At 33.6% G+C, this 22495-nt stretch overlaps 2 protein-coding genes across 5 annotated transcripts; one reads left to right on the forward strand and one right to left on the reverse strand.

The window, feature by feature from the left end:
- Window positions 1–465: 465 nt before the first annotated feature.
- Window positions 466–21751, reverse strand: LOC105329855 (uncharacterized). 2 transcript variants are annotated; one of them, XM_011431325.4, is made up of 14 exons: window positions 21677–21751; window positions 21545–21581; window positions 20463–20548; window positions 19840–19975; window positions 19329–19448; window positions 15916–15951; window positions 15207–15380; window positions 11902–12153; window positions 5279–5389; window positions 3065–3166; window positions 2715–2877; window positions 2438–2620; window positions 1752–1876; window positions 466–1196 (listed from the first exon to the last, which is right to left on the reverse strand). In XM_011431325.4, exons 1-14 carry the CDS (start codon window positions 21709–21711, stop codon window positions 1122–1124), a joined length of 1635 nt encoding a protein of 544 aa, XP_011429627.2. In that variant the 5' UTR covers window positions 21712–21751; the 3' UTR covers window positions 466–1121. The 2 variants fall into 2 exon arrangements, with proteins under 2 accessions (XP_011429627.2, XP_011429628.2); XM_011431326.4 differs by lacking the exon at window positions 15916–15951.
- Window positions 5976–11107, forward strand: LOC105329854 (leucine-rich repeat and immunoglobulin-like domain-containing nogo receptor-interacting protein 2). Of its 3 annotated transcripts, none has more exons than XM_011431323.4 (2): window positions 5976–6113; window positions 7948–11107. In XM_011431323.4, the coding sequence occupies exon 2, from the start codon at window positions 8057–8059 to the stop codon at window positions 10658–10660; it is 2604 nt and encodes an 867-aa protein (XP_011429625.3). In that variant the 5' UTR covers window positions 5976–6113; window positions 7948–8056; the 3' UTR covers window positions 10661–11107. The 3 variants fall into 3 exon arrangements, with proteins under 3 accessions (XP_011429625.3, XP_034300902.2, XP_011429626.3); XM_034445011.2 differs by lacking the exon at window positions 5976–6113 and adding an exon at window positions 6170–6271; XM_011431324.4 differs by lacking the exon at window positions 5976–6113 and adding an exon at window positions 6357–6498.
- Window positions 21752–22495: the final 744 nt, after the last annotated feature.

Here is a 22495-nt window from a genome sequence, read left to right on the forward strand (position 1 = left end):
TGGGTTTTATGACTGCAATACAACAAGCTACACCTATATATACAAAACTTAGCATACATTTATGTTTAATACTACAAATACATAGATTCATACAAAGACCTTCATCACATAGTTCTACATAAAACAACAAATTTAATTCCAGGATTTGAGGGGAAGAAAAAACAAAACAAACAAGCAAGACCTCCCAGAATTCTATAAAACATACTACAACAGTCTCCATGCTTAAATCAGAGTCCAAATGACACCCTTTCATTCTCTTAACATACAAATTAGTTCACCATGATATTCAATATAAATTGAATTAATGACAAATAACATGATGCTAAAGTTAATAAATCACCTCAAATCACTGAATTAAGTATAGATTGTAATCAAATTTGTTAAGAATCATTTTCATTATTGTTATACATACAATACAAAGTTAAGATAACATTTGAAGACAACCAACTTGATCAGTACAGCACACAGGATACAAGCCAGAATAGCTGCCATGTCATTTTAGATCTGGTTGAATAATACAGGGAGGTAACAAACAATGCCAACTGAAATTTCATTACCTGTAGGTTAATACTGACAACTCAAATGCAGGTGCCTCCTGACACTGTAGTTGTCTTAATGATCAAATATCACTATTATCAGACAGGGTTCCAATTGACCTGTACTTTGACCTCAATAAATGTTGGTTTATAAAAATCGAGAGGGAAACAAATGACTCAATATCAATAAAAGGGGGGACAAATTGGTGTAAAACTGGATCAAAATTGATACAAACAGCTGAACAGATTAAAAGTGATAAACTTTTTTTAATAAAATATTTCTAAAACCTTCCTTTATGAAGAGTTACCATGGTCCCTCTCAGAGCATATCTATGATGTATGAAGTAAAATGCTGGATGTATCAAACACAGACTAATGACAGTAGCGGTGATTAAGTTTTCTTCACAGAAGAATTGAAGTTTTGCACTGTGTTCTTCATTATGAAGACTGCTAGTGGTGCTTTATGCAGATATAATCACCCCGTTCATTGCACACTGAGGTCACATGACAGCAGCCACTGGTCCACGGCTACATGTATGTCAGGTGACATTGAACAAATCCTCACAAGCCTTTCTCACTAAAATTTCAGTTGCTAGCAGCACGATAAACAGCAGAAATGTCACTCTCTCCATATCCAAGTCTCCGAGCCTTCTTGTATAGCTGAAAAAAGGCAGAAAATTGGCATAAAAGAAATGGCAACTTACTATTCATTGCTTGTCAATAAACTGAAAAGAGTTTGGGGAAAAATTAAATGTCACCAGATACAGACTCTGAATAATGCCATTATCTAATATGGCAATAAAGTTTCCAGAGTTTGTATTATGTTGTACTGAGCAAGAGCCATATCATTTATTGTGAAACATAAAATATCATGCAAAACTTAAATGACTGCAAGAACTGCGCAACTGGTGTAGCAGTTAGTTTAAGGAGCCCAAAATATTAGTTACCAGTATAAAATAATCTATAAATTGGCTAATTGTATATCAAATCTGACAAAAATTGACTGTAAAAATGATATTTCCGAAAAATATTGCATAATTCATCATAAAATAAATGGCTTTATTCAACTTTTAATTGAGTACTTTTTTCAATAAATGTAAAATAACTTGCAAACATCCCATCCTCAACTAACTGTAATTGAAATATTCTCTTACCACACTAAACTAGGTAATGATCTCACCATGTAACAATGCAATTGTTTTGAACATGTCCTACCTCATTTGCTGCAGATGCCACATATAGTGGCTGTTCTACTTTATCTCCCAGCAGCAGGGCTAGTCTCAGATCTTTCTGCTGATGCTGTAGTGGGAAGTGGGGGTCATATCGCTGGCTAAGAATTGCTGAAAACAAGCAAGGATTTGGGATCATAAGAAACTTTAGAAAGTTACAAGGAGGTATCCCACAATTTCCTTTATTTTTTTTTTTCTAAGCCCTCACTCTAATACATGTATATCTACAAAATGCTTGCTAAGGTACACAAAATCTGAAATTGCCAGAATTAAAGGACATTTAAAACAATCTAGATAGCTGAGAACTCTCGATGTGAGTTAAAAACCTCAGATAGATGATAAAATTCTATGAAAATGTGCTTAACAGAAAATAAATGCAATCTTTAGTATGTTAAAATATTGATATGTTTAATGGTCCACTGACCTTACAACATACTTATTTTTAAGCAATACTTATGTGAACTGTGCAGGATATAATGACATAACCCCACGTATAAGAACCTTTTCTTTAACATCCTGGTGCATATAAACTTTAATAACAGATCAAAAATCAAGACAGGATACTGGGAAAACCTGTTATAATGAGATTTTACCAGCTATGGATAGTGTGGAAGGAATTCCTTTGACCTTTGTTGAGGACTGCAAGAGAAACCCCCCACCCATATGACTTACCCTGACTTTTGTGAATGACTGTTGGACACGAGAGGGCACCCACTGAGAGAACCTCTGCCACGTCTTCCTGGTCTAGTCCTACTTTTTCTGCCATGGCCATGGCCTCTGCCAGTCCAGCGACCACGGTCCCCATCACCATGTTGACAATCAGCTTCATCCTGGTGGCGGCTCCTATGTCTGCTCCTGTTCAACAGGCAGAAAGGAAGACAACTCTTGATTTCCTTAAAACATATATCACTAACATTGAAACATTTGTAAAAATATATACAAAACAAACCTAAATACAGAGATTTCTTTCCAATAGCCTCAAAACATGAGTAGCATTCATCATAGAGCTTTCTCTCCCCAGCAGCTAGGATGATGAGCTGACCCTCCAAGGCGGGGACTCGACTACCCACCACCGGCGACTCCAAAAACACGCCACCTCGAGCTGTTATCGCCTACAATCCATCAAAACTGATCAGATATCATCACTCAAATTGCATGTCAACATTGTAATTGAAAACTTGTATCATTAAAGAAATATTGTGAATGTTAAGTTTTCTACTTTGTTTAGACAGACGGTTTTTACCTCCCGTGTATATGCTGTTTGGGTAGAGGGAAGATGTATGAATTAACCAAACTTACCTCAGCAACATCTTGCATTGTTTCCTCATCAATTGTAGACATCTCCACATAACATTTTCCTTTGGAAATTCCTTGCAGCACCCCATAATTTCCAAATACCAACTAAAATATATATCAAAAGACATATTAATTCATAAAGTTGATCCAAAGGACAGCAAAACTCAAAATATATGCATTATCAAAGGAGTCTACAGAGTAATTACAAGTCAACTCTTTATCCCCAGTATCACGCAGGTTTTTTTTTTTTGCAAATTCACAACATGACTCTTATTCAAGAGAAATGCTCATATGATGTGGTTTGGGGGGGGGGGGGAGGAACATGATTTACAACACATCAACGGTCAATAAAAAGTGCAAATATTAATCCCTGAATGCTGTTGTTATTTGTTCATGGCATTCTGAATTATTTTTTTTTTATTAAAATCATAAATCACAAGATATTTTCCTCATCTGTTCAGTAGAAGCTAAAGTGCAGCAGATTGGAATGTAAAGACCTTAGTCTCTATCAACATCATTATTTGGTTGGCAAAGGATCCCTAATTAAACAAGCGACACTAAAATTGATGTCCTGGATTTCAGTGGGTCACACTTATGTTGTTAGAAAATTTTAAATCTGTAGCTAATCGTTGGTGTTCAATATTATATGAGCATTCATACATAAAAAATGAAATGAAGGAAAGCATCTCCAAATCCAAACAATTATGTTCAATAAAATGACTTCACATGAAATGATGTGATGGATATCTGCAAGTTGTAGCAGTTAGCAAGAAATAAATGTCAGCTATAGTAATAACTAATAAAGCCTACTAGTCTTTGAAAAAAAACATGATATTTTACTGTGATAAAATTTTTTGGTTAAAAATGAAACCGACAATCATTACTTTAACACAATAAGAGAGAGCAAACAATGTAACCAATGTACAGTGTATTCAAATAATCTCGAACTTCCTCATCAAAACGTGTCTCAATAATGTTACAACCCCAGCTCTAATCCAAGCTGATTAAGTCACCTGTTGGTGATAACTATCAAATCAAATAAATTATCACGGTTAAACCACAGCCTATGGGTGGAATCTACATCAAAATATTATAATTCCTCATTTTCAGGAATTTTTAACTAAAGTTCGTTTATTTACTTATTGGTTTTTAAAAAGTAGAATTATAGCAAGCTCTGTAAGCTGTTATGCTTACACAGAGTGTTCAACATTTATCGAAATACCGAGAAATCCACCACATGAAAAAGTTTAATACAACAGTAATGGGGATCTGAAATGCTTGTCTATGAGCTATTCATATATTTCCACCACAAACTTATGGGTAATCAAGCTTTTATTAGAGAGAAATAAACATCAACTAAATATTTCTGAAGTTGTTGACATAAAATTACCGTAATCCGGTGAATATAATACGCAGTAGTGTACAATACGCACCCCCCACTTAGGGCCTGAAAGTGGTTAAAAAAAGGTTGTTGGGATGTATAATACGCATCAAAAAATTGACCAAACGGTAATCCTGAGTATCAACAAAGCAGTTATAATTTGTATGCACGCTCAACTTCATTGCGGGAATACGCTACCGGAAATAAGAAAGACGCAGTATTTTCTTAGATACGGATTTATTGTAACTAATACATCGCGGTAATATCTTTATTTCATAATCAATGTTTTAAATAGACCTAGTATTAAATATTCTACCGTAAATAAAATCAACTACTTTTAACAATCGTTATATAATTGTTTAGTCATTACAACCCCTGTGTAGTGAAAAACGGACGATGTACAGGTATGGAGATAATTAACAGACCTTATTAAATTCTTAAATGATTCCGATCAAAGTGATCAATTAGAGGCCTGGAACATAATAAAATATGTGCACAAATAGTTGTGTACACTTATAGCCTAAGGGAAGTGTCTGAGATACCCAAGGTGTCAAGTGTTAGGGGTGGGGGAGCACAACAATGGCTCCAATTAACAGAATAGGTTATAGAATTATTTATATTCATAATTATTTGCAATAAATCAATCAGCATTACATGGTACCTCTCTGACTCTTGATATTTTTCAGTATTTATCAGTAACACAATTAACTTACACTGACCTGTCGCTATCTCTGCTGGGTGAATGAGTTATAACATCTTGATGCAAATTTGACAAAAAGATCTTAGTGAGAAAATAAGTTTCCATGCAATATCGCGCGCTCCTTTGTGGGACTTACATCTTTGACTGCTGTTGTATCTGCCACACAGGAAAATGTAATGTCACATGACTGAACAACTTCTGCAGGATTATTTCCCTTGAATGCCCCAGATTTTACAAAATCTCTGCACTAAAAAAAATGAAAAAATTATTAATGAGATCACTGCAATTCTCAAAATAGATATGAAATTTAAACTATGGAATATTTTAAGAATAAACAGCTGACAGCTATAAACTAAAATAAACTGGATGGGTTAAAAATTATTTTTAGAATATATTCAAGTTTCTCATATATCATCCTTCTCAACTCATAGGGAAATTTTTACTTTAATAAATTATATCTACAGAATCTTTTTTTTTTAAATTGTCAGGAAATATCATAATAGTAAAAATTTATATGAAATATTTCATATAAATTTACAAGGAAAAATCAGACAAAAATATGTAATTTATTAATAAGTAGATCTTAAAATCATAAGTAAATTAATTGTGCATACTGTGTTTAAAAATAACTTTCATTATAAAATCTAAGTCATGTGTTAGAGTAATCTATTAGGGGCAAAAAGCAGGAAGATAAGAATAAGTTATGCATGAATTCTAGTCAGAAGTTATGAGCTTGAGAACTGTCACCCTGAGGCAAAAAATCTACATACATATGTACCGGTATTTATATACTTTCAACAGTGGGAACATAATCCTATATTCCTATCCCTCCCCCCCATCTGTAAAGTGGACTCTTCCACTTCCCATCAGCAGCTGACATCATGCAAGTGCAAGGTCAGTATAGCTGAGAGAGCTGATGGCTGCTCAAAATCAATAAGGAGTAAATTTGTAGCCATTTACACAGTCAAACAGTAAGTCTAATTATGTCTTGTTTATTGTCATGGGGTAAACAAAAGTAAGCATGTGAAACATATTGATGGCTGGGCTACACACCAGGAAATTAGGCATGTGTTTTAACACACAATGCCTTGTCATTGTTTGAACTCATGGAGTCTCTCTTTCAACAAAGGTAGGGAAACATTTGTGCTTGTGTCCTCCAAAATGGGAGAAAGGTGAATGAAAATTCAAATGCCTGCCGACTTCACATTGATATCAAATGAGGGATGTGTTAGGGTCATGTGACAGTTATAATAGTGATGAGTGTTCATTTATCTAGTTCAGTAAACACTAGTCTGTATCGCCTGAGAGAGAGAGTGTGAAAGGGGGGATTACAACTACCAAGCCTTTGTTTGATCTGTAAGTACACCTGTTTTATTTTTGTGGCAAGTACTGAAGTACCTATTGAATATGCAATGTACAGTTGTACATCTTTTTCATGGAAACCATATGTTCAAACAATAGTGGCGGGATAGAGCTCCTCAGACCAAAATATTACAGCTCAAAGAGAGAAAGCCAGCCAGAGCTCATTATGTTGCTTACTGTTCAGTACTCCAGTAAATCAGTGCCAAGTTAAGAATCTTGACACTGGCATTGCATGGAAACTGTTACTGCAGCTGTAACCTTACCCAAACAACCATATTGATTTACTGTCAAAAGTCTACCAGGATTCCATCCTTATGTATAATAAAAGCCTACAAAATGAGAACTGTCCCAAGTGAATCAAAATCATTTACAATAATGATGGCTGTCCATTGGCTTTTAATATGCCTGAGGGTAAGGGTATAAACAGGTTTCTAATTTACTACAGCTAACAATAGTTTGGCCAGGGCATGAGATATATAGATATCATCTATGGGAAGATCCTGGGCTAACATCGGTCAAAAGGTGAACAGATACTCTAAAACCGCATTAAATATTTGATGGCAATGTCTCACTCAGATTACCAGTTTATGGGAAGTCACACACCTGTAGATTATCCCGTAGAAGAGACATTGTTTACAATGCATATCACTTTATGGTTATATAAGTAGGTCAATAAGTAGGTAAATGTACTCTTCTCTATCAGCGGTGACAGCAGGAGATGGGCACTCTATTTACCAGAGGTCAAATTTCACTTTGTTGTGTAGTCTGTGTACACTACCGGCAAACAGGAAAATATGTAGCCTCCATGGACAAAGTGTCATGTTCCCTTTGTGTCACTTACCAAATGAACCCTTGATCCCATTTAGAAAAGGGATTTTAAGATGTGTACACATTGCTCCATACTAAGATTAGGATAGTGGCAAAGTTTCCTTCCTCTAGCTTAAGTTCTCCCTTTAAAGTTACATAGGTTTGTTCCGTTAGTTGTGAAAGATGCAGGAAACCGTGCATGAGTACCGTCTAGTACTGATGATAAGATAACTACTGTTTCAATTTTTGAATGGTGTTCCCTCAATTAAAAGGTCAGCATGAAAAAAAAGTTTGAAATATTTTTTCAATGAATGCCTTAAAAAAATTGAGCCAAGCAAATCCACTGAATAGAGTTTAGAGAAAAATCAAACGAAATCTACTTTATTTGTACAACTCAGCAGAACAAAGAAGCTTCCTGTGGTTAACATCTGTTTCAATATCAAACGTCAACAGCTTTATGTCAAAAACCACATGATCTCATGGGTCTCCATCCTCTTAAACAGTCTATAGCTAACAAAATCTAACAAACTGTGTACAACAAATATGAAAGCCTTGTTTTCTTGTGTTATATTTGTTTTAAACTGATTAAGTACATTTTGTTAATACAAATATGAAATATCTTTTTTCTTTTGGTAGATTCAGCAGAACATGAGGATATTCAACCATAAGGGATTGTAGAAAATGTTTCTGCTCTCCCGAGAATGAGAAGATAAAACCCACTCCTAATCCAAGGGGTTAAACAAGGATGGTCTCAGCAAAGTTTCTGGTTTTGTTGGCCATCTACATTCATGGAGGAACCAGCCAGGAGACTTGTCCCTCTGGCTGTAACTGTGATTTTACATATCCTGTGACTGTTAACTGTTCCAGCCGACGGTTGTCATCCATTCCTGCCGATATCCCAGAAAATGCTTCGGTTCTATTACTCAAGGGGAACCATCTCTCGGATCTCGGGGGGCTGCTGCCCCTCCAGAATCTACAAGTGCTGGACGCTAGTGACAATGACATTACAAACACTGACTGTGATATAGGTTCAATGAAAAATCTTCTCAAGTTAAACTTACAGGGCAACAAGTTGAAAACTTCTCCAAACTTACAAAACTCTGTGTTGACTTGGCTGGATATCTCAGGAAACAATATAGAGGGTCTCAATGCCAGTCAGTTTTCACTGTCTAACTTAACATTTCTTAATGTCAGCCACAATCCTTTGAGTGTTGTTTCAGACCAGCTTTTTGAATACCTGACAGACTTGCAGGTACTAGACATAAGCAACACTTCTTCCCCCTGGACAGGTAGCCTTTCGCTCGAAAATTTATCAAGTCTTAGAGAAATCTACCTTCGTAGGAACTTATTTGAACAGTGCTCCAATGATACTTTGTTGCTAAACTCTAGTCATCTAGAAATCATAGATCTCAGTGATAACAAACTCATCTACCTGGAGAATTGTACATTCCGCCAATTGCCAAACCTGAAACAGCTTTACTTGGATGGAAACAATATCAGTGATCTTTCTGAGCAAAGTTTACAGTCATTGCCAATGTTACAAGTGCTTTCACTCAATGGAAATAAAATAGCAACAATTCACCACCCAGTCTTTCAGTCCTTGTCTAGTCTTCGCACGCTGTCACTCAGCAACATGTCACTGTTGTTTTACCTCAGCAAGAAGACGTTCGCTGGTCTCGAGAACCTGAGAGTCTTAGAGCTGAGCAATAACCCTCACCTGTCTTACATCTCGGAGGAACTGGTCAGCAACATGAGACACTTGCAGAGTCTCAACCTGAGTAATAACAACATATCAATTCTTGCCGAGCCTATGTTCCCACCATTAACTTCCCCCCTGAACATTGACATATCCGGCAATAACCTTGTGTGTGATTGTCACATTCACTGGATCAGTGCACTCCTACGAGTCAATGAAACTACCATCACTTTCACAGATCCCCAGAACTTAACCTGCACTCTAAATGGATCCACAGTCTCACACTTACTTATCCTAGAGGACAGTCTTCCTTGCCCAGAATCAAGTGTACAACAAGATCAGTTCAGGGTAGACACTCCTCTTGGATCCTCCACACGGATACATTGTCCCTATGATGGAGACCACCCTCCCAAAATAACCTGGATTACTCCCCGCCATGTTCAGCTGGTATATTACAACAACCATGCGCTGGCCCATTGGAACTATCCCTCTATATCCGATGTTCAAAACAATGGCTCATTCCATGAGGACCACTACTGGCATGAATCGAACAGCTACTATCCAGAATTAGCAGAGAATCCCAACAGAATTGTTGTCCTTCAGGACGGATCTCTTTACATTGACTATGTACTGCGCATTGATTCTGGCCCATATCAGTGTATTGTGGAGACACCACTCAACAAAAGCACATTACAGATTCTGCTACGACTTGACTATCAAGTGTTCGTGGACGTCAAGATATTCAGTTTGTTTGTTGGACTCGGGTGTGCTGCATCATTTTTCATGCTTAACCTGATTTATGTCTTCATTGCTGCAGCAGCGCGGAAATGCATCAGTCAGCGCAGAAGGGAAGCAATTATGCAATTCCTGGAGAGTTTTGACCAATACAAAACAAATAAACTATCATCTCTTCGCGACAACTACAATGGTCAAGTCACACGAATCAGAGAGACATACAATAACCGAATGACCAAGCTTCGTGAAAACTACAATACTCAAATGACCCGATTAAGGGAGGGTGCATCTCATATCAAAGAGGGAACAACACATCGAGTGGACATCATCAAAGACAAATACCAAATCAAACAGCGAAAACTTCGAGAATATAGCTCTCAACAACTCCATCAATTACGTGATGCATATAACACTCAATTACTGAAGGTGCGTGAATATGGATCTCTGCAGCTTGGCAAAGTGCACAAGAAGTACAAACTCAAACAGAAGCACATGATCAAACTGTTGGACACGATGAACATAGACAATTGTCGAACAGTCCTTGAAAGTGAGTGCGTGCGGACCGATTCCATGCTGTTTGAGACAGATGACATTCTTTGCACTCCCGAGTCGAGATCAATCAGCTCAGACGAGTATCTCACAGCTGACTCAAAGAACTCGTCCAATAACGCCAGCATTGAGAATTTGCAGGACCCTGATCCCAGTGAGACGCAACACAATATGGAGAATGGACATATCGTTGTCCATGACTTTGATGAAGAGGATTCACAGATTGGCTTTTCTCCGGCATCCTCAGTTTTTTCCATTGAGGATGTCAATCAGTGTCACTTTACTATTCAACATGGTGCAGAAAACGAGGAGGGAGAGGAGCAAGAGGAGCAAGAGAGTCAGGATATAGTAGCTCAAAGTTCAGTGTAATTGTGTTGATTATTATTGCGTGCAATTGTTATCTCTACAAAAATACTTTGCATCAAAACATGTTTGTGTATATTGATTGTCCTACATGTGATATGTTTGTGTTTAATGGAAGAGACCCAATCTTCACCTGACTCATCAACAGTTATACATGCACTACTCGATATCAATTAATGATACTTAAGCATCACAGAACTTATGTTAATCATTTATTGTTGATCCAATTGTTGACCTACGAGCCTTGCACCTATACTCTGTTTCTAAGCTATTTAATATTCAGATAAGTGCGAGTTGTAGCTATTAAATGTTTTCAAGAGACAATGTGTTCAAAGTACAAGTCTATAAATGGTGGAGTCTATATATCAATCTAGTCTGTTACTTAAGGAGAGTTTGAAAACATCACCTCTTTTGTTGTTTTTTTTGTGAGAAATAAATCTATGTTTACACAAACTTTAGTCTTTTTTAATCAAATAAAAATAAGGTAACGGCTATAAAAAGAAAAATTGTCTTATTATCTTAAATATTTGTCAAAGGGTCACTGTGAAGAATATTGTACTCTCAATATTTTGATAACGAAATCTTGAAATTTAATAAGGAAACATACCGAAATGAAATGGACAATAAATTCTGATGAATTATGATAATGACTTTGGTATTAAACAGTCAATTAGCATAGTAAGGTCACAAGCCTGTCAAGCTCTGCCAATGGAGAGTTTCCAAAATGATGATTACACAGTGGAGGGATTCCATGAATAATAAAGCAGCATTTTATAATTGTTTTTCCATTTACAGAAGGTCTATTTAACAATGTGAATTTAGGAGGACTGGGTGGTCTTGGCCATTTATAGACTATATATAATTTCCTACAAAGAAAAGCTCTATGAAAAAATATAGCAAAATATCCAAATGTAACATATTTAGATTTTTTGTTTACTAAATGATAGTTTATCAAAGGGCCAATTATATCTTAAAATAAAGAAGGTCTGATGGTTACTTTGTTGACCACCCAGCATCCTTAAGTTATAACATTTCATGTTTAGCTAAAAATCAGTAATTGCATAACATTAACCAAATGCAATAGTTTCAGATATATCAGGTATGTAACCCCTTATTTAAAAAAAATCCATAATTCATACAAAAGCAAGGAAAGACAACTTGCATTTCACCAAACACTTTAAATCAAGAGACCTTCATCAAACATTTTTTGTTACTTGAACAGAGAAAAGAACAGTAACTAAACTGACCTTGAGTGCTGTTCTGTTCCACACTGTGACCTCATGACCTGACCTCAGTAGGTTCATGACCATGCCCTGCCCCATGATTCCTAGCCCCAGGAAGCCAATCCTCATAGGGGTGGGTATGATTGAAGGTTTGGCGACTGGTTTGACCTTGAGCAGGGTTTCCTCTATCTGGGTGGAGGCTGATGCATTGCCGGGAGACAGGGAGGCCTGGATGTAGCTGTGGCTGGGTGGGGACATGGGCAGGTTGTGCTCGGGCTGAAACCAACCAACAAATGATAGGTTACATTTGACAACAAATGGAATAATAGTCAAAATATTTGATAAGTGAAAATTACTGTGCTTTGATGTAAATGTCATCAATAGTTTCCTGTTCCACAATCGGTTGTGCTTTTCCTATTTTTTTTTTTATTGAACTGTTGCTATTTTAACAGAAAGTAAAAGTAGGAACAACTATACTTGGAAGTGGGAGTTAAAACATTGCTTACAAGTTTGCAACAAGGTATAGTCTTAAACACTTATCATTAGCTCGGACTTTGAGCATCCATTGTTTTCCCTCTCTATAAATCCTAAATCTGTACAAGTCTAAGCAGAAGTCAGTTTTTTTGGTTCTTTTTGTCCTTGCCTACAGTTCAATAATGTTAAGATGTTTATTCTCTCAGAGGAAGTTGAAGAAAATTAACTTTCTGCATTTTATATTGTACTACCATATATTTATGGATGTGTACTTTCATTGCAAGACAACAAGCAATAATCTTGATTTGGTTTGTCAGCTACAAGTAAGTCTAAATGCCTTGGCTTGAGTCCTAAAGGAATTATTCTCTAGTACATGGCCAAGGTCGGTTTTATTTCTAATTAAACCACATCCGTTGAAATAATTGCTGTCTCTAACACTGGTTATGATACTTTGATAAAACCCAGTATCATATAAAAGATTCTTTGAACCCTTTGAGAGATGCATGTTCCTTCCTAATGAAGGAAAAAAACACATTTTCCCTACAAATCATGAGGTTGAAGGTTAAAAACTACAAGTACAATGTACTGAATGTTTTGACCTTACTAATTATTCACATATAGGGACAGGATCAATTTCTGACATAAGAATTAATTCAAATGGTCTTTTAATGTTATCAAACAAAATCTTCTACTTTCACAAATTGGTGATATAATTTTTTATCTTAATTGTATTCTTCTCCTGATTTGTCTTCAAGTTAAAAACCAATGTTTGATTTATTTCAAACATAGTTTATTGATAGTCAAATAAATTGGGTAACAGGCATAGCCTATGTAAACCCTCTCCAAATGTTTGTCATACCAAAAATGTGATTACCGATGAAAAAACAAAAAACAAAAACAAAATTTGTATTTTATTGCAGTGATATATTTTTGTCAAGAGTCAAAAGTTAGTTGTTTTATTGGTCAATACTTTGGCTGTGATGCATAAGAACTGAAATTACTATTCCAGTGGATCTAATTAAATAACTAAGTTACATATAAAGTCCACAAAAATGAAGTTTGTAATGAAAAACCTCATTGATCTGCTGTCATGATGACACCGATTCATCACATTGCCTAGAAAAAGTATTTAAGTGAATAATACTGCCCACAAGATTGCTCTTAGACTGAGGGAAGTAATTCATACTGAAGCACCAAGAACACAGACTTGGAGACCAGGTTATTGGGGGCTAACAGGCAATAGTAGCTATTTTCAAGGAGACTCATTTTACAATTAGATACAAAGTTACAATTCTATTTGTTCATAATTTCATTTTGTTCAAATACTGCTTCATTTTTGGGCTTATTGGTCCATTTGAATGATTAAGACAAACTTATTGTAAAAATGTTCATGTTTTTTCTAGTTAACCATTTACTATAATGGTTATATTTTCATCACAATTCTTCCATGTTCCATTGAATTTATTTTGACATGGGTTAATTTAGTGTTAATAAAGTGCATTTGTAAAAAGTCATCCTATTTGAAAGCAAAATATTTCACAGCATTGTAAATAATCTGGTGTTTGTTAATCTTGTATTTGTAAATTTTTTTAATTTCAAAAAGAGTTCACTTTTTTACCAATTGGGAATTCAATATTTTTTAGAAATGTCAAAGTAGAACAAATTAGACTTTTTAATTATATTCTTTTGTTGATATATTTCTCTGGTAATATATATTAATTTGAGACAATGTCTACCACTTGTCTGTTTATAACACACATCTAGCACCATATTAGTAAAACTGCAAAAATCTTCTGTACCCATTAAAAATTTAAAATATATTGTGTAGGCATCCAGGACATCCTCCTTTAATATAAATTGAAATAAATAGCAAAATCTTCTATTTGATGGCTTTAAGCAAAACTTAATGAAGTGCACAGATTCAAGAGAAATAGTACAGAAGATGCATTTAACTCTGTTTAGCCAATACTTAAAACTAATGGGAGGGAACTCTATAATAATGTTAAGGTTAATTTTACAGAAGTGGCTTTGATCCTTTGTTCTGGTTCTAAAAATTTAATGTGTTTTGGTTTTCTTTAAAGATGCAGGCATTGATTTGTGTATAAATTTGAATTTGAAAAGATTCTTTTACCCTAGCTGCAGGTCTGCAACTCCCAGTCAGATTCTGATAGACAACTAGAATCTACAGTTTCCTAAATGTTAAAAGTTGGATTTAGGGCTCACACATTTTTTTTGCTAGCATTGGCTGGTATAATCTTATTTCTGAACACATTCTGTTCAAAAGTATTTGATTCCAAAAAATTCTTCAAAATTTTACTACAGATAACGTCACTTCCCTTGCCTATGATTTTCATCACCAGCCCTGTTAAGTGGTTTACAGGTAAAAATGGCCACTCTTGATCTGAATGTGAATTTAAAATACTTCATCTTCTGGGTTGGTTAGCGTGTTTACAAGAAAGTCTTAGGCAAGTAAAGTGACAATATCAGTAGTAAATTGCCTGAAGAATTTAATTGTACATGTTTTATTTTTTTCTGACAGAATTTTTGTGGAAGTAAGCATAATCAGTTTATCTGTACTAAAATATCCGAGGATTTTTTTGGAATCAAATATTTGTACAGAATGTGTTCCAAAATAAGATTAATCAGTCCACTGCTAAAGCAATCTTTTGTGTGCCATAAATTTTAACTTTTTAACACGTACAGAAATGTAGCTTTCAGGTTGTTAACCAAATTTTTTTCAGACCAGGAGCTACAGACCTGCAGCTAGGGTAAAAGAATCTAGTAAATGAAATATGTCATCTACAACTGAAATTTCTGTTGTTCATAATGACTACATATTTATCCTGTTTCCTTACCCTCGGGGATGGCAGCTCTGCTCTAATCTTGGGCTTTAGCTTGTGATCTGGTGAGAGAGTGAGTTTACTGGGAGAACCAGTCACTTTAGCGATGACTTTGGCTTTCTTTGGTTTAGGGTTGTCATCTGAATTAGACATCCTCTTCCTCCTCACTGTATTTTGTGTCTCCATGGACTGTAAAATTCAGAATAACATTTTTTTTTATAAATGACATCATAATATAAAGTTCTTTCTATGACAGTACTTGTTGAACAAAAAAAAAATTATGTTGGTTAATGCAAAGAATTCAAGGACACTTTTTATATAACATGAATTGATGTAACAATGCAGTTTGGATTAGTTATATCACAGACAATATTAACAGGTCAGAATAAAAGCAGGATAATATAATATCAATTATTAATACTGTTATAAAACTTTCTTGATCCAAGATTTAGCCAATAAAGTATCAAATTGCAAATGCAATTCCATCAATTACACATATAGTTTAGAAAAAAAAAGAATTGCTTATGTCATCTTGATGCTTATCCCATATATGCTCAAAAAGCTGATGCAACACTTTTAATCATACATGTCTATTAAAAACATTGACATTTATTTTTGTTTATTTGATGAAATTATTTTTCTTCTTTTCCTCCATTCATGTCTTGGAAAAAAATTCCTGTATACAAAATGTCAACTTCAAAACTAAACATATCAATTTCAATACCTTATTGCCATCTTTTCCTGCATCCGTTTTCTTTCTCTACACAAAACATCAAATGAAAATGCAATACAACATTAAAAGGGAAAGTTTGCATGAGAAAAGTAAATAAAATCCACATAATTTATCACACAACATAAAACTTAGCACTTAAGCAAAATACAGCAAAACCTGAAATATTTTAAACATTTAAAACATCATGCCTGCACATAGCAAACATAAATTGAACAAGAAATGTGTAGAATTGGTCTGGGTTCATTTCTCAGTTATTTTAACTAGTCAAGATAAGGTTGTGCTACTGATAGACATCTGAATAATTCTGTTCTGTAAATGCTGATTATAATGCCTATATTTTAGTAAAGAAAATATCAAGTCCAATTTTGCTTTGTGGCAAAAACTCAAAAAAGGGAGTATACTGGAGACATTTGAAAATTAAAATTTTATGGTCCACCGTTAAAGTAAAAAAAAACCACACCACTTTGGTAGTCTAAATATTATATTCATAAAATTCTTAGATTGTATTGACATTTTTTGTATTTTTCAGACAACTGACTTCATTTTAACAGAAAAGAAAAAATAATACCAGTAAGAAGCATTTTTTTTTTTAGATTTGTTCATTAGTTGAGTTAGTATGTTCTTTAATATTAATTTGTATAATCTGATGAGCTGCAAAGCTTAAAGAAATAAAGAATGAATGAATATGGAGGTATTATAACAATTTCCCAAAGATATTGTTTCACTGCCTTGTCCAAACCAAAATTTCCAAATATTGTGGTTTCATCAATATTCGTTGAATACCAATTTTCGTGGACTTCGTTGTTAAATTCATCCAAGAAATTAAATGTTCATCAAAGTGTAATTTCTACTAACATTTTGTATTGATAAGGTCATTAGCGATGAATTTATATGTCCTTGAAAGTGTGACTTTCACTTTAACCACGAAAATTGATACCCTAGAATATTAATGAAACCACAGTATGAGCAATACACCAATAACAAATTATCTAATATACCTGTGAGCCAAGGGCAAATCCCATTCATAATAAATATTTCACTTAATATATCGTTAGTACTTAAAGATGTAAAAAAAAAATATGAAATATATATAAAGGAATCAAGAAGCTTTGGAGATCAAGAGTAATGTTGCTTGGTCAAATCTTAACAAAAATAAGTGATGTTGATTATGAGTGTCACAGGTAAAACCATATCTAAGGAATACAATATTTTTGGGAAATTAGGTCGATACTTTTTCTTCCTGGCATGGGGGCCCTGCCCTATTCATCACTCTGACCTGTTTAAGTTTTATTTAATGAGACAGTACAGCTGAAAACACATGTGTGAATAACTTCAGATTTACCCATTGTATCATTAGGAAATAAGAAATAACGTTGATTGTAATAGTTGAAATGTATAAAAAACCCTTTCACATACCTAATTAACATAATTATGAGCTTCCGAAAATTTAAGGGTCGTACATACCAGAATAATTTTATATCGTTTATTTGTACCACGTGGACTTTGATTGACAGTAATTGACATGTGCTGAAAACTACAAGATCTTCATCTGACTACGGTCATCATGGTATACCAGGTTAAAAGGGCTCTCTAAATGGAACACACCATCACTTTCTTGATAATTTATTGATGGTTTACCTAATCCGGTTCATTTTAAAATGAACAGACATAAATGTCAAATAACCCCTCAACGGGCCTCATTTACAAAAATGAATTTAGGTTGTAGCAACTCCTATGATAAACACGAAAAATACATGCTTACAAAATAATAATTGTGGTTATTTTAAAAACTTAGAACAATTATTACCTGGGAGAAGTAAAAATGACGTATTTTAAACAACAAACATGTCCAGGAGAATCTTTGCAAGCCCTGCATGTGTTTTGTTTACAGTAAGTACGCATGCGTATTAGTATAGAAGGCTGAACCCCGTAACATGTTGCAATGTAATTATGTATATGTTATACGTAATTATCAATTTTAATGAATTAATAAGATTTATTTAATGGAGAACTTTGTAATTTTCTGAAAGTTTATACATTCATGAGTAGTACAAAAATACTGAACCCGATCGGAAAATTTTTCAAATTCGGTTTTTCGATAAGATGCGCCATACTGTCTCTTTAAGTTTGATATGAAATTTTTCAAAAATTCATGCAAACCTCTAATAAAATCATGAGAGTTTACTATAATATTGCTTACATTTCTGTATAAAAATCATATGAATCTTTTTCAATATACTGAAGTAATTTATCATAACAAATTGGATGCAAATAAATTTATTCTTTTTACTTAAATCGCAAAGACTGTTTCCTCTTTCGATTATTATTAGATGCTGTCATGCATTTTGATCATGTGCTTACGATAAACAGGATATCAATTTCGCATGGTAGAAGTAAAATGAGAACTGTACAAAGGGTAATTATGGGGAAAAAACACCATATGGGTAGATATAAAACCGATTATTTTTTTTTATCATACATGTGTTAAAGTTTATTTCTGTAGATTCAAAATAAACTTCTTGCTAAAACAAGGTGTCTCTGAAATCAGTCCAGGTAGGGCCTACTTGTTTATACACAGCTGAACTCTACGCACATGCTACTCATGCCCGCAGGCTTCGATATTAGATCAGACGTTGACCCATGTGTTATATACAAAGTAAAAAGTAACACAGAGGTGTGAACGATTATCATGATTATGTACACATTGTTCAAGCCATATGGTACGATATATGAGTAATAGTTAAAAATTTAGACTGACCTAAAATCTTGAGGAATAATTACAATGACTATAGATGGACAGTAACATTAGTGGGTAAAAGGAAATCTCCGATGAACTAATTCATACGTTACTTTAGACTTAATCAACAACAAAGACATAAGGTTGCATGTGCTACCATATTCATGCCTCCAGGCTAGGTTACTATCCCCCCATTAACACCAGTTTGTACACATCGCAGGGAAATAATAAACAAATAATCTTAAAATTAATCCTTACTGAATAAAGCGGGTTGAGAATTGCAATGCAAATGCAGACATTTTCTTACGATGTATTAATTTAAGGAATGCATTTATTTTCCCTTTTGTATCAAACTGTAAAAGAAGATAAAAGGTTACCATATCGTTTAAACCATTGATTCATTCAAACTAGCGGTAGATTTTTGACCAATTTTTGGAAGTTGACCTATTTACACTCTTAATTTTTTTTGTTGCTAAAATGGGTTCCTTCGCCCTATAAATGGGATTGACCTAATTTTCGAAAAATACGATAATCAAAACTAGGTTGTTTCAATCTTTTGCATGGAAAAGCATGTATTTAACAGGTTTCAAGTAAAAAACCCATAAGGACATGCAGAAACTAAAACAAAATACATGCACACACCATATTACAGTAAACTGTAACAAACCTTCTTGCCCTTCAGTGGTTCCCTGGTGTAATCCTTCTGTGGACTTCCCGAGGGTTTCCCAGGAAATATCTGGGCCAGTTCCTCATCTATGGATGGTAACTCTTTTGTCTTAAAAGTTTTCTAAAATATAAAATAGTTCACAATTATCCACCTCTCATTTAAATCAGTTTTACTCTTACATACTTCAATACTATTTTTTTTAAACTTTGTTTCTCAGAGATGAAAATAATTCTTATTTGTTATCTATCAAAGTTATATTTACTTCAAGTTATCAAGTTACATTTAAAGTTTTATATAAAGTTACCATTATCACAAGTTTTGATGATAGTTTTAACATGCACTAAATCAAAAGTATTTAACAAATGTGATTCATAAATGTACAACTACAGTACATAATGTGATACTTACAATTACCAGTAACATTTACAGACAGACATGCACTATCATTTGTGATTCAAATATGTAAACATTCTAAATCAACTCTTCCTTTGATTCAGTCATGTTTTCTTACAATGAAAGGTTTTTCTTTGAGCTCATCTTCAATAGCTTCCAAAGCCTCTTTGAAGCCTTTAGGAATTCGTTTTTCCAGCTTGAACTTGTCTCTGTGGTCACTGTAGAGGTAAATGTTTTCTTCTGGAATCCAGGCACTGTCAAAACGCAATTATTCCAGTAAAAGTGAATGAGTTTTTGGCTTTGGTATTAATAGAAAACAAAGTTTCAAATAATATACAAAATAAAAATTTCATATAAAGGTATACGTACAACTCCTTCTTAGTTTTGATTTAGAACAGTAAATGCAATGAATTTAAAATCTTGGGTATTTATCACACCCTTCCTAATTTATATGAACTATGTTGTTTCTAATTGATATGCATCCAAAATTTAAAGGAAGGTGATTAAATTATAAGCAAATTAGAAAAGAGATACACTGTTCATTTTTTTAATTTATGTCTTCCTTCTTTAAAAAAAAGTTCTTTGTTTAACAATTGCTAGAAAGAATATTCCTAATATAGTTCACAAATGATAAGAGAGTTTTCATTTTAAGATGAAATTATGAATAACCATGCCCTTAAAATGTCATATTTGAATACTAGGTATTTATATCGTAATATTAATTTTTTTTCCCCAACTCACTAGTTTTCAGATCCAAAGAAAAATATAAAGTGATGCACTTTCTTGTTGTTTGCAGGTCTTTTAACTTCAGGTTTTGGCTCAATAATCTATAAAAGAAAAAAAATGAAAAGAAAATTAAAACATTAATGCAGAACTAAAAGTAAGGTTTAGAATGAGTTGAAGCATTTAACATAAAAACTGCATTCTTTATTCAATGATTTATTTTAATTAATCTATCCATCATTTCAAATCAAAAATCATTGTTAAAAAAATTCAGCATCATGTGCCTAAGAAAAACTAATATAAAATCAATATGACTATTCGTTATCTTATATATCAATATTGCAATAGAATTCAACAGAACTAAAACTTGAAAAATTTACTGCTTTGACAATCTCCAACTCCACGCAGTGACAAATTCTATTTTCAACATTGTTTTCAAAATGTAAATTAATAACTATACAATGATTCATTATTCCTTTCATAAAATTCAATTATCTTATTTTCTAAAATTTATTTTAGACTCTAAAGAGTCTTATTGTAATATGTGAATTATTGTAAACTGAAGGACTTTATTGCCCAAGGTTGTATTTCTGAATAAATAATAATAGGTATTATAAATCAGAAGTGAACATCCAATATTTTTTGTTTCATATTGAAATGTGTATAGCCATAAACTAGAAACATGTTATAATTTACAATAAATAATATGTGAAACAAGCTTTACATAACCAACAATCAACAAATAATTTGTATTCTTAACAAAAATATCAACCTTATCCATATTACACAGCGCAACAAGAAATCTTTGTTTTAAATTATTTGCAAACTATTGGTGGTACGGTATATGTAGTTTCTATTGCCACACCATAACTCGAATTATCTCCCTTTGTGCAGTCTCGACCATACCGGCAATCGTTTTGGTGTAGTAACCGAAATGAAAATCATAAAACAATGTATTGAACATCAGGTTCTTAACTAAAGCTTGCAATCATGCATCTTTCAAATACTAAGCAAATAACACATTGTTTGAAAAAAATGGGCAGGTAACTCGGATTATCACCGAAACAAATGCTGGTGGAAGAGTCGCTGTTCATGCTTACCTTTCCTGGCCATGCAGGGAATCCTTTCATCTTCGCCCTAAAATTATAATAACATGATTCAAATACAATCTTTTCTAGTTTACAATTGCATCATAAAAACAAGAACTTTGCTTATATCGACACTTTTCTTACCACACCAAATCGTGGATTTCAAACCCAGTCGCCATGATTGTAGGAATTATGGGAAGGAGTAAAATTCTAAATGGCGTGGGTAGAACTTTAATTGGTCGAACTGAAGATATCCGGAAAATATTAAGCAAACCTATTTTTTATTAGAATAAACATGTAATATGTTAAATATGTAACATACTTTTAAATAAGTTCATTTGCGTATATTTACTATAATATTATAGCAATATAATTTGGTTATAGGCTTCTATAATATTACACAAAAAAATCTCAACATTTGCGATATTTTTTAATCATTTAATTATTATTTAAATAACTACAAAAAGGAACCGCTCCTTTAACTTTTTATAGATTTATATATAGTTTTAATTTCTTTTATTGTTATCAGCCCCCCCCCCTTCCAAACGAATTTATTCTTTTTTTGCTGATTCTGAAAACCCCCCAGGAACGTTCAATAAAATCATTCAGAGACTTCCTAAACAATCATTGATTAACATTACCACACTACAGACAATTTATTGTTTGGTTTCTTTTTTAATATATGCAAAATGAATAAAAATAAAATGTTTTGGATATGGTGTCTATAATTTAATATTTTCTGAACTTACTATAACCGTGCATATAAATTAATTAATCCTTTAGATATTTGCAAACAATACAAATCTTACAATTACGAACAGTTCAACATTTTCATTAATGTTTAATTATAACCAATATGAAAAACATTGCGTTTTACTAAATTTATAATTTCGCGCCTGACCAAACCCAGGAATATTACTTTCGGAACTTTCCGGTGCTATTCAAACGAAGCGAATTACGGAA

The sequence above is a fragment of the Magallana gigas genome, chromosome 2, assembly GCF_963853765.1.
Source record: "Magallana gigas chromosome 2, xbMagGiga1.1, whole genome shotgun sequence".
Classification (NCBI taxonomy): domain Eukaryota; kingdom Metazoa; phylum Mollusca; class Bivalvia; order Ostreida; family Ostreidae; genus Magallana; species Magallana gigas.

Excerpts from the sequence above, each read along its gene's own strand:
- LOC105329854 (XM_011431323.4), top strand. The coding sequence starts at position 8,057 with ATGGTCTCAGCAAAGTTTCTGGTTTTGTTGGCCATCTACATTCATGGA.
- LOC105329855 (XM_011431325.4), bottom strand. The coding sequence starts at position 21,711 with ATGGCGACTGGGTTTGAAATCCACGATTTGGTGTG. Across the intron at positions 3,167-5,278 it reads ATACAACAGCAGTCAAAGAT|TTGGTATTTGGAAATTATGG; the intron begins GTAAGTCCCACA and ends TATATATTTTAG. Across the intron at positions 2,878-3,064 it reads CAATGCAAGATGTTGCTGAG|GCGATAACAGCTCGAGGTGG; the intron begins GTAAGTTTGGTT and ends GATGGATTGTAG.